The sequence below is a fragment of the Populus alba genome, chromosome 15 (genome assembly GCF_005239225.2).
Source record: "Populus alba chromosome 15, ASM523922v2, whole genome shotgun sequence".
NCBI classification, from domain to species: domain Eukaryota; kingdom Viridiplantae; phylum Streptophyta; class Magnoliopsida; order Malpighiales; family Salicaceae; genus Populus; species Populus alba.
Window position 1 is genome coordinate 14,645,242 of NC_133298.1, and position 13,695 is coordinate 14,658,936.

Here is a 13,695-nt window from a genome sequence, read left to right on the forward strand (position 1 = left end):
AATAAAAATTATTTTTTAAAAAGAAATTTTTATTTTGAAATATATTAAAATAATATTTTTTTTATTTTAAAAAAATTATTTTTGATATTATTTTATTAAAATAATTTAAAAAACATTAAATTTTTTTTAAAAAATCACCGTTTTACCAAAAATATCAAATAATATCTTACAATCAAAGCACGTAGAGAGATAGGTGTAAGGGAGATCTATCAAGCTTTTGCTTTTGCTTGTATTGATTCTCTCTCTTATATATATATATATATATATATATATATATATATATATATATATATATATAAAAGTCAACCAAGAAAAGCAGTTTCATAATAAAGATAAGAAATAATAATAATAATTCAAAAAACAAAAAAGCAACAAACTGTTATGCCTTTTCTACAGTTACTTAGTGATTGCTGGTTTTCTATCCTGTGCAATGCTACGGATTGAATTAAATGAAAAAAATTAATCTATACTCTTTATTTAATCTTGATTTGAAATCTAATCTCACAAAAATTATTTTAATATAAATTAATTAATTTAATAAGTCTAAAAATAATATAAACTATTAATAAAAAAAATGATTTCATTTCATTTTTTTTAATTTTAATTTTTTTTTAATATTTCAACATATTAAATCAGTTAAACCTCACAGCTTACTTTACCAAACTCATAACACTTTGAGTCATCCAATTTTAAGGGTATGCACAATCAACCATATGAAGATTCTCAAAAGCTAGTGTCAAGGATACATGGATGCTTTAATCTCATTTTGATGCAAAAATTTCTTCTAAATCTTCGTACAACCACTTTGTTTTGGACTTGGAATCCGAAGAGGTCTTTTGAGATGAGCTCCCGCTCCTTTTGTTTGTCCAAAATCCACTCCACTTAGTTCGACTGGTCGAAGGATCATTCCGTGATCCACTTCTTTCTTTGGTAAAGCTAGCCCTTGCTAATTCTCTCAGCTGTTTCTGCCATGGTTTATCCGGCGTGCCAGGGCTCCCTGAGCTTTTGTTCCTGTCAACGGAGGAGCCAGCCTCTCCCCCAGTTTCTCCATCGCTTCTTCGTTTAGCTGGTAATTTGCTTTCCAGGTCCTGGCTCAGTCTTTTTGAAATGAAAAACAAGAGAAATCCAATGGATGCGGTTTTCAGACCTGTCAAGAAATACTTCTCGGAGGGATCCAGCCGCAGTATCTGTCTATACAATGCATACCATTCATTGACCATCTGCGCGACGAATCCGATTAAGAACAGTGCAATCATGAAGATTCCAACCTTGGTTTCTTCTCCAGTTGATAATTCCTTCTCCAAGAGAATGAAACAAGTAGCAAAAATACCTACTTGGCAGGAGATAGAGATGATCTCTACCAGTTGGACCTTTTTCTTAATAAAAGGCTTCTTGAGGACGAGGAAGAAGAGCTGAAAGCAAGTGATGGACAATAAGACGACTGTTGGAGTTTTAGAGGACCAGCTATCCAAGTAGACACCAGCCAGAATGCCTAAAGAAACTCTCTTGACTGCCTCAAGCAGCGTGTAGTATATTCTAAGAACTCCAAACAGCTTCTGAATAAATGGTGCTTCTGCATCTTCTGTTTCATCATCAGAGGCAATGATACGATCCCCTTGGTTGCGGGGAACCCCAGCAATTTGCGAGAGCATGTATTTAGGGGGGCCTCGTAGATCTTCAAATAAAGCACCTAACCTGATTAGATAAACAGACTTCTGTTGATTCTTCCACGTCCACTGGCCTCTCTTGCCAGGACCTAAAGTTACTCGGATAATATCTTGATACCAGTGAAAAATCTGTCCTTCTTGATGGACTTCCTTGTACTGAAGTAGCTTTCCAAATGTGATTCCAATAGACAGAATCAGGAACAAGGCCAGCAGTAAAAACCCCACCACACCAAGCAGCAAAATGCCAACTATAATCCCTGATGTTGTTCCTCCTTGAACCATAAGAACAAACATCAATTAAATGTAACGAGTTGTATGCTTTCGAGTTAACAGGTATGGCAGGAGTGTAATGCAGTTAGATGCTGTGACAGATATACATATCAATCGACGCGGTGGATCAACACCATCTCCGACAATGAATGGAAGTTTACAGCACGGATTCTCAACCTTGTACGTAACTAGTATACAGCAGTATATGCAGCGGTGGTTAAGTGCATGATCATGATATAAACGATTTGCTTGGAAAGATAACAAGAGCGGAGCTGGAAGCTTATATTGCTTCAAGTGGAATGCATGGACAAGGTGATATATTAAAGGAAGAAAAATGAAAATGAAGGGTACCTCTAACTAGAGAAGCAGAGGCCACACAAATACAAGGCAAAGCAAGAAACGCGAGAAATATCTCAAATCTTGGGAGGGTCAGTGCCCCATAGTCCCTCTGCTTTTCAGTGTTTCCCTTCCTCAATTTTAGAATAAATAAGAGTATGGCATGGAGCAGTATCATACTGCCACCAATTACAGCTAACCAGAACATGCTTCTGTCAAAATCCCTCCACCTACAAGAGAATGAAAAACAAAAGCATCAAGCAATCACATTAAATGTTTTGATAATGAACACCATTTTGCAATAATGCAAGATAATTAACAAAAAAGAAATCGGTAGCACCAATGCAAAATGATTGAATAAATTAGCATTTAATATGATATGTTCTAGGATTCCTTTTTGTTAAACATGAACTTTCATCATGTCTCTGGCATGAAAAGGCTGAAGGGCATATTGGAGGGGGAAAAAAGAAGCAAAACCTCACCCATTCGAATGTTGTGGATCCAAGATATGTTCTGCTTCGGGTTTAAAACTTTGGCTCTGCAGATGAATAATGGAACCTGTCATATAAAAGAAGTATTTGAAGTTGAGAACAAGTATCTGGAAAATGGTTCCTGACCTCAAAAAATTGTAAGTACTCCATTGGAGAAAGGGGCAATCCATACACCGGTGAAGACTTGTTCACGCTCTTCCCTTTCAGTTGCATGCTCAGGGATACATCGTGAGTTTTAGATAGATAGGAATGTGCACCAGAAGAGGAATTTGATTTCACCATGATTGGTTGAATATACCCAGTTTCCCATGGGAGACTGAAGTAAGGAATACTCCACTGTAAATTTCTTGCAAGCTCATAATATTCGACTGGCAGCGTAACAGCCAACCATCTAGACATTGCAAAGACCTGAATATGGCATGCAGTTCTCTGTGTATAAAACAAAGATATAAATTTCTCTTAATTTTCATGATGGTGGAAATACAAAGTTTACGATTACACTTCATAATTTTCACTCCACTAATTTCAACACCAATTCATCTCTTGCAAGTTAGAATTAAGAACTGCACTCTTGTGCATATGAAAGACAATTGGGAGTGTACTGAAACACGTCTACAGTATCTTAAGATCATTTGAATTTGAGGTGCAGACTGGTTGGATTTTAATCATCAGGAAGTGCAGAAAATAAATTTTAGAACAGCAGAAAACCTTTCCAGCCCAAATGTAGAACTGTTAGAAATTGTAAAATGTCATGAAATAACCACGTGAAGGAGATAACTTTTCTTTAGGGTAGTATCATACAAAAATATTCCTTGTAGGTTCAGCAGTCAGCAAACAAGAAGGTCTTGAAAATGCCGCAGCTGACAGAAGGCTTGCAGTTGACAAAGTGAGCAGCCCAGCAGCAAGAGATGTAGCCAGGAAACAAGCAGTTGCAAAAGCAGAGATTACAGAAGATATCGTGGGCACAGAATCTGAAAATATATTTCAAGAACATATATCAGCGAAACACCCAAAAAGACCCAAGGAAATCACCTGCAAGACCTGTACACTATACATCAATAGAACACAGAACGAATAGTTGAAGAAAAATGAATTCCTTACAATGTCTCACTTGTAAAATATTAGATGCTAGATTTTTATTTCCAGCAACATCTCCAATTACATTTTGAGGAATGCTGACAGATAAGATATCATCATCTGCTTTTATCTCTGCAATGTATTTGCTCCTACTTATTTCATGAAAGCTGGATTGCATTAAAACAAAAGAGTAAATTGTTTTGCAAAACTATTCAGCAGATTTTGTTCAACTATTTTACTGTTTTTGTGGTGTGTGTGAGGGTGTGTGTACGTGCGATCACTTTCGTGTACGTAGGTAATTGTACCATACAAGTGGGTGAAAATTGGCTTACCCCTGCAAATGACCCCCTGAGATTGATAGAAAAGAGGAGTTGAAACCAAACACTGGCTTCCCGAACTTAATTGATATTGGAATGCTATGTTCCTTCGTCCTTGTATTAGAAGATGTACTCAGTCTCACAGCTGGCCTTTGAGAATCTGAAACTTGCATTAATAGCCATGTCAGAAGAGTATAATGATATCTCAAATACCTCATATGAACATATTTAGCCCAATTACTTGTAAAGGGAACAAAAACTTATCAATCTGAAAGTATTCAATTTCAACAAGGGAGAGTATGAAACCTAAATGTTTTAGCATTTTTTTTCCTTTTTTATAACCTCTTATAACTGTGGTAGATTGTACCGTAAAGGAAAGTAACTGGGGCAATCGGAGAAACTGAAGTCCCTGGCCTGCTTATTATTGAATTTGAAAGAAGGCCAATTGTAACAACTGCAATGCTGGATAAATTTGCAACCTGAAAGAAGACAGCACAAATGCAGTAAGCATCAAAACATAAGAGCAAAAAATGGTTCAAAGACCGAGACATGGCATCCAGACACAAAATTTAACTGCACACACAAACTGACCTGAAAGCCAAATCTTCGGTTCCCAAGGTTTTCTCCACTTATAGGAAGAAGAACTCCCTGACTTGTGTTGAGAGAATTTAGAAGTTCTGCAGATGAATTCAAAATAGGTTCTGAAAAGTACATGTAAAACTTCAAGTTATCATCATTATTAGTTGCCTTGACCGTTCTGATTTCATTATTAAGTTGGAGTAGCTTCTCTGGAATGTGAATCCTCAGGTCAACAAACACAGTTCTTCTATCTGTAGAATAAACCAAATCAACAGGGCAAGATAAGAAAACTTCGATAGAAACAGGAAAAAAAAAATCAAACAGAAAGCTGGAAGATGATGCTTAATTAAAGCCTTCCAGTAAGTTCAATTCTTAAATGAGAATTACAGAAACTACCTGCTTCTATATAGCTATGAATAAAGTCTTATAAGGCAAGAACACAGTATAAAAGGCACACAAAATTTGAACAGTTTAATATTTGTTAAGCTTCTTATTGAGCTCGAAGAAATTAAAAAAAAAAAAAAAGTCTTCAATGAAAAGTGCTGCACGCAATGGTTCTATAAAAAAAAATTGAGGAATGATAAACAAAACTCACCAAAATGCACAAAGAAACTTGAATTAGCAGCTCTTGTAAATCTGTTTCCAGCAGTGTCAGTACAGAAGTTCTTATCCATTACCAGTATCACACGTCCATACAGAACACTAGGAGACAAATCCACCAGAAGATTATATTTCAGATTTGGTTCCAGAACAGTGAGTGAGGATGGTATTACTTGGCCAGCACCATAGACTAACAGCTGTATAATGACGCATAGAAATCTATAAGAACTAATTTCAGTCAATACTTCACACGAACAAAAAGTATGTAACAGCTTATTTACTCTTCTTCGTAGACCTAGGAATACCATTAACTGTCAATTGATCTAAGCAACAACAACCACGTCTCAGTTCCAAACTAGTTGGGGTCGCTATATGTATCCCTTTGAACCATTCCATGCAATCATATACCAAATCCGCCTCGATATTGGGATATTTTAAAATCTATTGATCTAGGAGAACCAAAATACTCATGTTAAGTCTGAAAATCATAAGAAACTTCAGTATAAACGCATCAACAAATGAGCACGCAGCATTTTCAACAGTGCTTATCTACTTATGTTTGTTTGTTTCTTGCTGTAGAGTAGTCACTGGAGAAATTGCAATCCTTTGAAAGAGATGACTCACAATCAATCTTATTTGGGATTTTCTGGAATCTATGTTCAAGACACCCATGTGAATCAAACAAAACTATTTTTCAACAGTGGGAAAGATCGAAGGTAGTTTCTATCATAATGTTTCACAATTATAAATGACAATAGCTAATATAAACCGATAACATTGAGTGCGCACATGAAAGAAAAAAAGGAGTTTAATATATTTTCATTGAAGCTACTCACGTTGCACGCATTCACAGACGAACATCCAAAACCTCCTCCAGTGCAGGGTTCAGTGAAAGAAACATTTACAGAGACATTCAAAGCATTCGTGAATAATTTTGATGCAGTTATATATGCTGTTGGGGGGATGGTATCTGCACAAAGTATAGCTGATATTAGAAAAAAATTCAAAGTCTCTATAATTGTTTCCAAGTGCTAAAATCCCAACTGTAAATTTACAAGGAATTGCATGCTCAATTTCAGTTTTGCAACTTCATGAACCTAGCCTTCTTTATAGACAGCATTTGTTTATAAGCTAGAACTCATTCAGTATTTGTGTTTTGTGAATTTGAGCTGTGATTATGCTTTCCCAGAGCGCAAATCAGCCAAAACATTTATACAATTACGAAGAAAATAAAAGAATTTCACAATATTTACTCAAAAAGAATGAAGGAAGGTTTCTTAACCAACAGTCCAGTTATAGGTAGCACAGCCAACTCTTTGAGACCCATTGATGCAAACCTCAAACGTATGATTTCCATCCTGCAAGCCCTGGTACGAAATCTTACTAGCTCCACAGTCAGATTCAGGGCCACTATCCAGCTGCACGCATTTTATTCAGTTACAAGGAATGAGCAACCAGCTAAAAGGAAAAGGAAATGGCCAACTGAATGAACCAGCAGTGCCACTAAACCAGAAAATTAAAAACAAATTTTCTAATATTTTCTTCAGATTCCTTTTCTGGATGAGTTTTCTTCAAATGATTGATAAGAAAGTCTTAGTTTTTCTGTCATAAGAAGTGCATTTACAGGTATGGTGCTTACTCAGCACTTGTGAAGACCCAACAGCATATCAGCAAACCCCCAAAGCAGATTAACCACAGAAAATCAATAACTTGCCCATCTTTGACAGAATATAATGCATATGATAATAATTCAACTATATGAAAGAAAAGGAGACTAAAGAAGCACCGAAAACTATTAATCAAAAAAGGAAAAAAAGGGAGCACCCAAAATAAAGTACAGCAAAAGCAGCAACAAGTGTAAGTTGAGAGATGAACTAACCTTGCAACTGATGCTACAGTTTGTGCAGGAGTTCACATGGCCACCCACCAGAACTTGAAACTCAAATGTGGCTGTGTTCAAGTGTGAAAATGCATGAGGAGCCTTCAAGAAGTTCACAGACGCCTCTGCATCATCACCGAGAGCTCTAAAGCACGGAAATGAAAGAACCCAACAAAGCACAACCAACCATGAAAGCTTGGGCCAACCCATTTCCGAATAGACTCTAAATTGATGACTGAACCATTTAGAGGCTAAAATCTACAAGACAGTGAGAGACATTTGTGGGGTTTGGTACAGTGTTAAGCTACAGAGAGAAGGGCATTGCATGGGAAGAAGACTGAAAAGGTGTGGTAAAGAAAGACAGAGAAGAGTAAATGGAAGTAAGAGAGTGGATTAGAATAAAATGTTATTGGTTGATGAAGGTTGTGCTTCAAGGATAGTGCACATGAGACTGACACTGCTGGACGAGACTGTTTTAGCAAAAGATAAGGGGGAGAGAGAGAGAGAGAGTAGTTGAAAGAAGACAGGCTAGGCAATTATAAAGAAGCATCCTTTCTGATTTTGCCATAAAATCTTGTCAGGGACTGAAAAGCTTCAAGCTTAGCCAGTAGCTCTCTGTTGAAATTTGGCTCCTCCATGATTCATAACGTCATCTGCACTCACGACAACGACAACAGAAAAATGTAAGGCCCGTAGTAGATTAGCCATTCATTGAAAGAAGATTATATTGAATTAATTTCAGCCATTAAATCTTACTATCTCCTCTGCAATTATATTACAAATACCAGCAACTATTTTCATATTTCTTACAATAACCTTTTGTTTATTAGTGGGATTTATTCGTACATCAATGAAACTTACACCGGGATATATATTTCGTTTTTTAAAAAATAAAATAAAAAGGGACAAGGCACATTCTTTCAAATTTCAATGTCTCATAAAGCATGTGTTCACAGTCGACCAATCAATGTTATATATATATATATATATATATATATATATATATTGATTATTTTCTTCTGTGAAAATTCGTTGGCTAGTAGAGGATAGATTGATTTTCTTCCTTCCATCACAAAGAAAGAAAGAAAGAAAGAAAGAAAGAAAGAAAACAGTTCCACGTGCATGGACGACCTTCCATGGACAGAGACCATGTTATTCTTCCATTGCAGTTAATTCTTTATCATACGTTCCTAACAAACATGTTGTTTGCATTGCTAGCAGATTCGAACTACCAACCCCACCTCTATGTCCCCTTTTGTTTTTTTTGTTTTTTTATGTGACTCAAACCAGCTAGCTTCCTTGTCCAGAATCTTTGCCATTGATCATACTATCAATCATTCATATTTCGCTTGTTTTTGCTATGGCCATTGTTACATTAAAAACTTGCCATGCTGAAGGGTTCTCTTGACCAAGTGTCTGTAATTCCTCGCAAAGAAGGGAGAATCCAAGAAGTCAAGAATCAATTTCTCGACCAACTTGTTAATTTCTTAACTTTTTCAGGGATATAATTATGAACTTCTTGTGAAGTGGATGAAGGGTCTATGTGCAGTTGGAAGCATTTACTATTTACCTCGAAGATAAATGCAAAGCCACAACTATTTCGTCAACCCTCGAAATGTTGTCCTCTGGTTGTTCAGGCCCTACACAGTAGGGGGAAAAAAAACCAAAGACAACAAATTATGAACTTCTTTACCCATCTCTCTAGCGACATGTGAGCGGCGGCGGTTGTCACTGTGAGATAAACCACCTGTCTTCAAAGCTCAACCTCAAAAACATTATCTCTTTAGTTCAACAATAGCATCCTCTGTCTGAGGCCATGGTGTCCAATTCTAACTCTTTCCAAGCAGAATCAAGAAGAAAATACAAATAAAGAATAAATAGGGAATAGAAAGAATAAAAGAGAGGACAACCCTCAAGAATGTACTAGCAACCAAAGATAGAATGAGCTAGCTGGCCTCAACAACTGCAACACACCCATGTCTCGACATGGGTATTGGAGGTGCCTGACTTCATTTTTCTGTGGTAAAAAGATATTCTCTTGGACAAAATAAGGGACAGAAACGTTAAATCCCAGTTAGGACAACACAAGAGTCACAAGACCATGGATGTACAGGACCACAATCTCACTCAAAATGGAGGCGCATGAGTGAAATATCATCCCCATTTGATGACAAAACATGAACAGAGCAGCCCATTAAAGTTGGTTAGGCACGAGACTAGGACAAACCAGGCCTTGATCACGGACAGATCTCCAAAAGCCCGAACGATGCATAGGTAAGGGCCACAGGGGAAGAAGAGTACTGCAATGGTGGAACCCAGCCCAGAAGCTCTTCTTACAACTTCCAAGCGTTGAAGTGCACCTTTTGTTCTCTCCATACATGGTCAAAACTCGAACCAAAGTGAACCAATCTAAATCGCCATTGACAGGGTTGGATGGTGTAGTAAAGGTTCTTTCTGTTTCCAATACAAGGAAAGCAGCATCCGCCACAGCGATATGAAGTGCAAATATTTTACCACCGGAAATTTCGACCGCTTCAACACCAATGATAGGTCCATGCTTTGCTCTCCAATTCTATTATTAGATGATGATGGAAGTGACTTGATCTTAAGAGTTTGTGGAGACCACAAATTATGCCAGAGCTGACATAACATTCAGACCAGGAATAAGTGAAGAAAGACCCACGACCATAAAGAGATCCTAGGAATTAATAACAATTTGAGTGGTTGAAATAAGAACAGATGAAAAGCAATGTCTGCTTCTCCCATATGCGTAGGCATCATAATGAAAGCATACCAGGACCCGTGTTTTAGGGATGGCTGCCTGAGCACTACTTTGAATAAACAATCACAAATACTGGAAAAGCATTGTCTGCTACTCCCAATCTGCTTGATAAAGGTTTCCATCACTTCACCTTTCTCCTCATCAATCTTGACAACTGCAAAGCCATCAATGTGCATGCAAGCTCCCAAGACCCGCGCCTGGTACATTTTGGTGGTGCTTGACTGCCTAAACTCCTCCCCCTCAACAGACTGAGGTTTCACTGACTGGTTTTGAAATTGATCTTACATCCCATGCTAATCATAACTACCGGTGACTAAGATATTAGAACTCTCTTCGCAATGCAACAGGCACCCATGCATCTTATAGACCTTCGAATTCTAAAATAGGCGCCCTTAGAAAGAACCATCCCTTAAATCCCAGGAAACTAAATTTAAAATCGTCTGAACCAGTGTATACCAACTCAAACGAAGCAGCCCGTAGCTCAAAATCATGTGCTTTCTACTCTTGAATTATATCTAACAGGACTCCAGAAAGGTGATTACAGACACAGGACCATCTGAAAGACTCGCTATTGGACGGACCACCCTCATTTGTTTCGAAGAGTATCCATGTTAACGGACACTAACACTTGTATAACTTTTTTTTATCAAGAATTTCTTCATCAATGTTCATCATACTTAATCGAAGGATGCCTTTTTTCTCATAAATATTTTCATATTAACGAATTATTTCTTTCCTTTTTTTATGTAACTTGAAGCAAAAGTTCAAAGTAAATTGAAAAGAAAACACGAAAGTTATGGGGGGGGGGTTACATTTTGAATCAATTTAAGAATATAGAGATTGAAATTTTTAAAACAATAAGAAATAATTAATTAGTTTAATGAAATCCAAGACTATACAAGTTATAATTAACTTCTTGTGGTAGGGTATGCTCGTGCTCCATGCATTGTTGAAAACACCAAAACATATAAATATTTAACCTCTCAATTGATATTCAATACTATTATGCACATAATTTAATAAAGAATCTAGTAAATAAAAATCTTAATTAACTAGTTTAACATAAATTCTTTTTATCAAGGATTTTTATTACACTAAAATTTTAAGACACACACACATATATACCTTTTTTTTTATTTTCCTGCTCTAAGGGGGCAACTAATTATAATTAGAGAAAGGGAACATTGGAGTTTGGGCAGATATTCTAAGGTTTGTGGGGGAATCGGTTCTATTCTTATTAACATTTAAATATAGTTTAATTTACGTTTGCCGGCCCCAAATTCAGCCATCTGCTTACTAAAAAGTTTAAACTTCCACTGCTACTTTACTGTCGTAAAATAAAGTTCATAAGTATCGCATATTCCTCTCATAAAGGTATGGAAAAAAAATAAAAAAAATAAAAGAAAGGTTGCCTGCTGTGATTTTCATGCATCAATGGCTGCTAGATAACTACTTTAGGGGAAAAAACTAAGTTTTTTTTTAAAGGGGAAGGAGACTTGATGATAGCTTATTCACTTAATTAAGCTAATATCAAATACATAATGTGATGGAGATATATAGAAATAGCAAATCCTTTTTTAGTTGGGTTTTTTTAGAAGTATGGTTATTGTTGTTTTTTAAAATAATTTTTATTTAATAATATTTTTATTTTTAAAAAATTATTTTTAAAATCAAGCGTATTAAAATGATATAAAAAATATTAAAAAATATTAATTTTAAATAAAAAATATTAATTTTTTAAAAAATATTTTTAAAATATAAAAACAAACAGCCGAAGCATCTCTAATTTTTTGGGCAACCGACGGTCTTAACATAGAAGTGATGTTGATGATGTTTTTTTTATTGTTTGTTTAATGGAAAGTAAGTTCCACTATGTGCATGAAGCAACTATTGTAATGATGCAGGTATTCTTTTCGTCAGCAGCTAATGTAGAGATATATTGTTTGATTTGTAATAAATTAATTTGTGTTTGGAATCTGAAAGTATTGATTTGATTTATAAATAGAATTTAAATCATAAAAAATTGATAAAAATAAATTAAATGAGAGATCTTACCTTCTATTTGCAATTTAATTTCTCTAAAAATTAACATTGAAAATAATATTTTAAAAATACCTATTGATACATATAATCTTGTTCATGGTTATTAAAAGTGATTATTTTCGGTTTGATTTGCTTTATATCTATAAAAATAATCAAATTAAAATTTTAAAAAATATTTTAAAAAAATCAAAACTGATTCCAACCGATTAATTTTGATTCGATTTGGTTATTTTATATTAAAAACCGAAAATTATATTATTTTTTTAGGTTTTTTGGACATTCTAATGAATTCTTTTCGGTTTTAGTTTTTTTATTTTAGATTTATGAAATTAAAACCGAACTAAATTTTTTAAAAAATATTCTAATTTAATTAATTTTTTTTTATGATTCTTAATTTTCTTGATTAATTAGATTTTTTACTCATCCATGATGGCTATCACCGAGAGTTCAGCTACGTATTTTTCCTCTGACTCCCTAAAACTTATGAGCAACATGAGATTACAGGATCCATCCGAGCATTGAAGAAGATGATCTTGAAGTATGAGGTTATCATTTTCATAGCCATGTTCATGTACATAGTTAGAACTCAGGGGAGAGCAGGGCCATCACATTTTTTAAATAAATAAAGGGCCGAACACAGTACATTTAAATAAATAAAGGACGGAATACGGTACAAACCACACTCTCTTTAATTTCTGATTTTTTTTAATTAAATTTTTATATTATATTTTTAAATTATTTTGATGTGGATATCTAAAATAATTTTAAAAATTAAAAAAAATATATTATTTTAATATATTTTTAAATAAAAAACACTTTAAACTACAACCACTATCATAATTTCTAAATAATTTTAAAATTATAATTAAGGGTAATTTATTATTTTTCATGATGGTCCATTTGACATTCTAAAATTTAAAAGAGGATAATTGTGTATTTTTTTGTTTTATAATGCAGTTGAAAAGACCCTGATTTCATTGGATTCAAATTTCTTTAAAGCTTACATTAAAAGATATTTTTTTTTTTTTAATGAACAATTAAATGACTTGCATGTCTTTGTGTGAGGATTTTTTTTGCGCCTTATATTCAAGGCATTTTTTGTATTTGATTTCAAGTATTTTTGTAATAATTAGGTTGGTTTTGCGGGCAATTGTATGATAATTCTAAATTTATTTACCCAACATTCCATGTATATGTATTTAATTGTCATTGAAAATACATGATTTTTATTTTGATTATTATAAATAATAACGGTCGACTATTTTAGTTTATAATCTAATATTTCCCTTACTAATTGTATCCACCGATTGAGATAATAGTAAAATTAACTACTCAATCCGCCAAATGATCGACCAAATCAATTTATAAAGATAACAGTCGATTGGTTTAAATCAAAATCATGTTCGCTTTGTTATTATTGATCTTTTTTCAGCTATTAACTTTTTAGAGCTCAATTTCTTGATTGCCTATATTACTACCCAAATCTCAGGTAGATTATTCCTTTACCCTTGGGTTTTATCAAGTTATTCTTAACTTTCAGCATGCTACATTTCTCATCATGGTTATAGTCCAATATTCCCTAAGTCAATTTCCACAATTAATAAACAATTACAAAGCATGATACGTAGAACATTATGGTTTAGATTTTATACGA

The 13,695-nt window shown here is 34.5% G+C and overlaps 1 protein-coding gene across 2 annotated transcripts; it reads right to left on the reverse strand.

Moving 5' to 3' along the window:
• Nucleotides 1-667: 667 nt before the first annotated feature.
• LOC118057477 (uncharacterized) lies at nt 668-7,796 on the reverse strand. Of its 2 annotated transcripts, XM_035070068.2 has the most exons (13): nt 7,217-7,796; nt 6,620-6,755; nt 6,174-6,307; nt 5,333-5,534; nt 4,750-4,988; nt 4,526-4,637; nt 4,174-4,318; nt 3,866-4,008; nt 3,566-3,735; nt 2,891-3,193; nt 2,756-2,811; nt 2,289-2,503; nt 668-1,939 (listed from the first exon to the last, which is right to left on the reverse strand). In XM_035070068.2, exons 1-13 carry the CDS (start codon nt 7,424-7,426, stop codon nt 762-764), a joined length of 3,243 nt encoding a protein of 1,080 aa, XP_034925959.1. In that variant the 5' UTR covers nt 7,427-7,796; the 3' UTR covers nt 668-761. The 2 variants fall into 2 exon arrangements, with proteins under 2 accessions (XP_034925959.1, XP_073261119.1); XM_073405018.1 differs by lacking the exon at nt 7,217-7,796 and having other exon boundaries at nt 5,333-5,439; nt 6,620-6,632.
• Nucleotides 7,797-13,695: the final 5,899 nt, after the last annotated feature.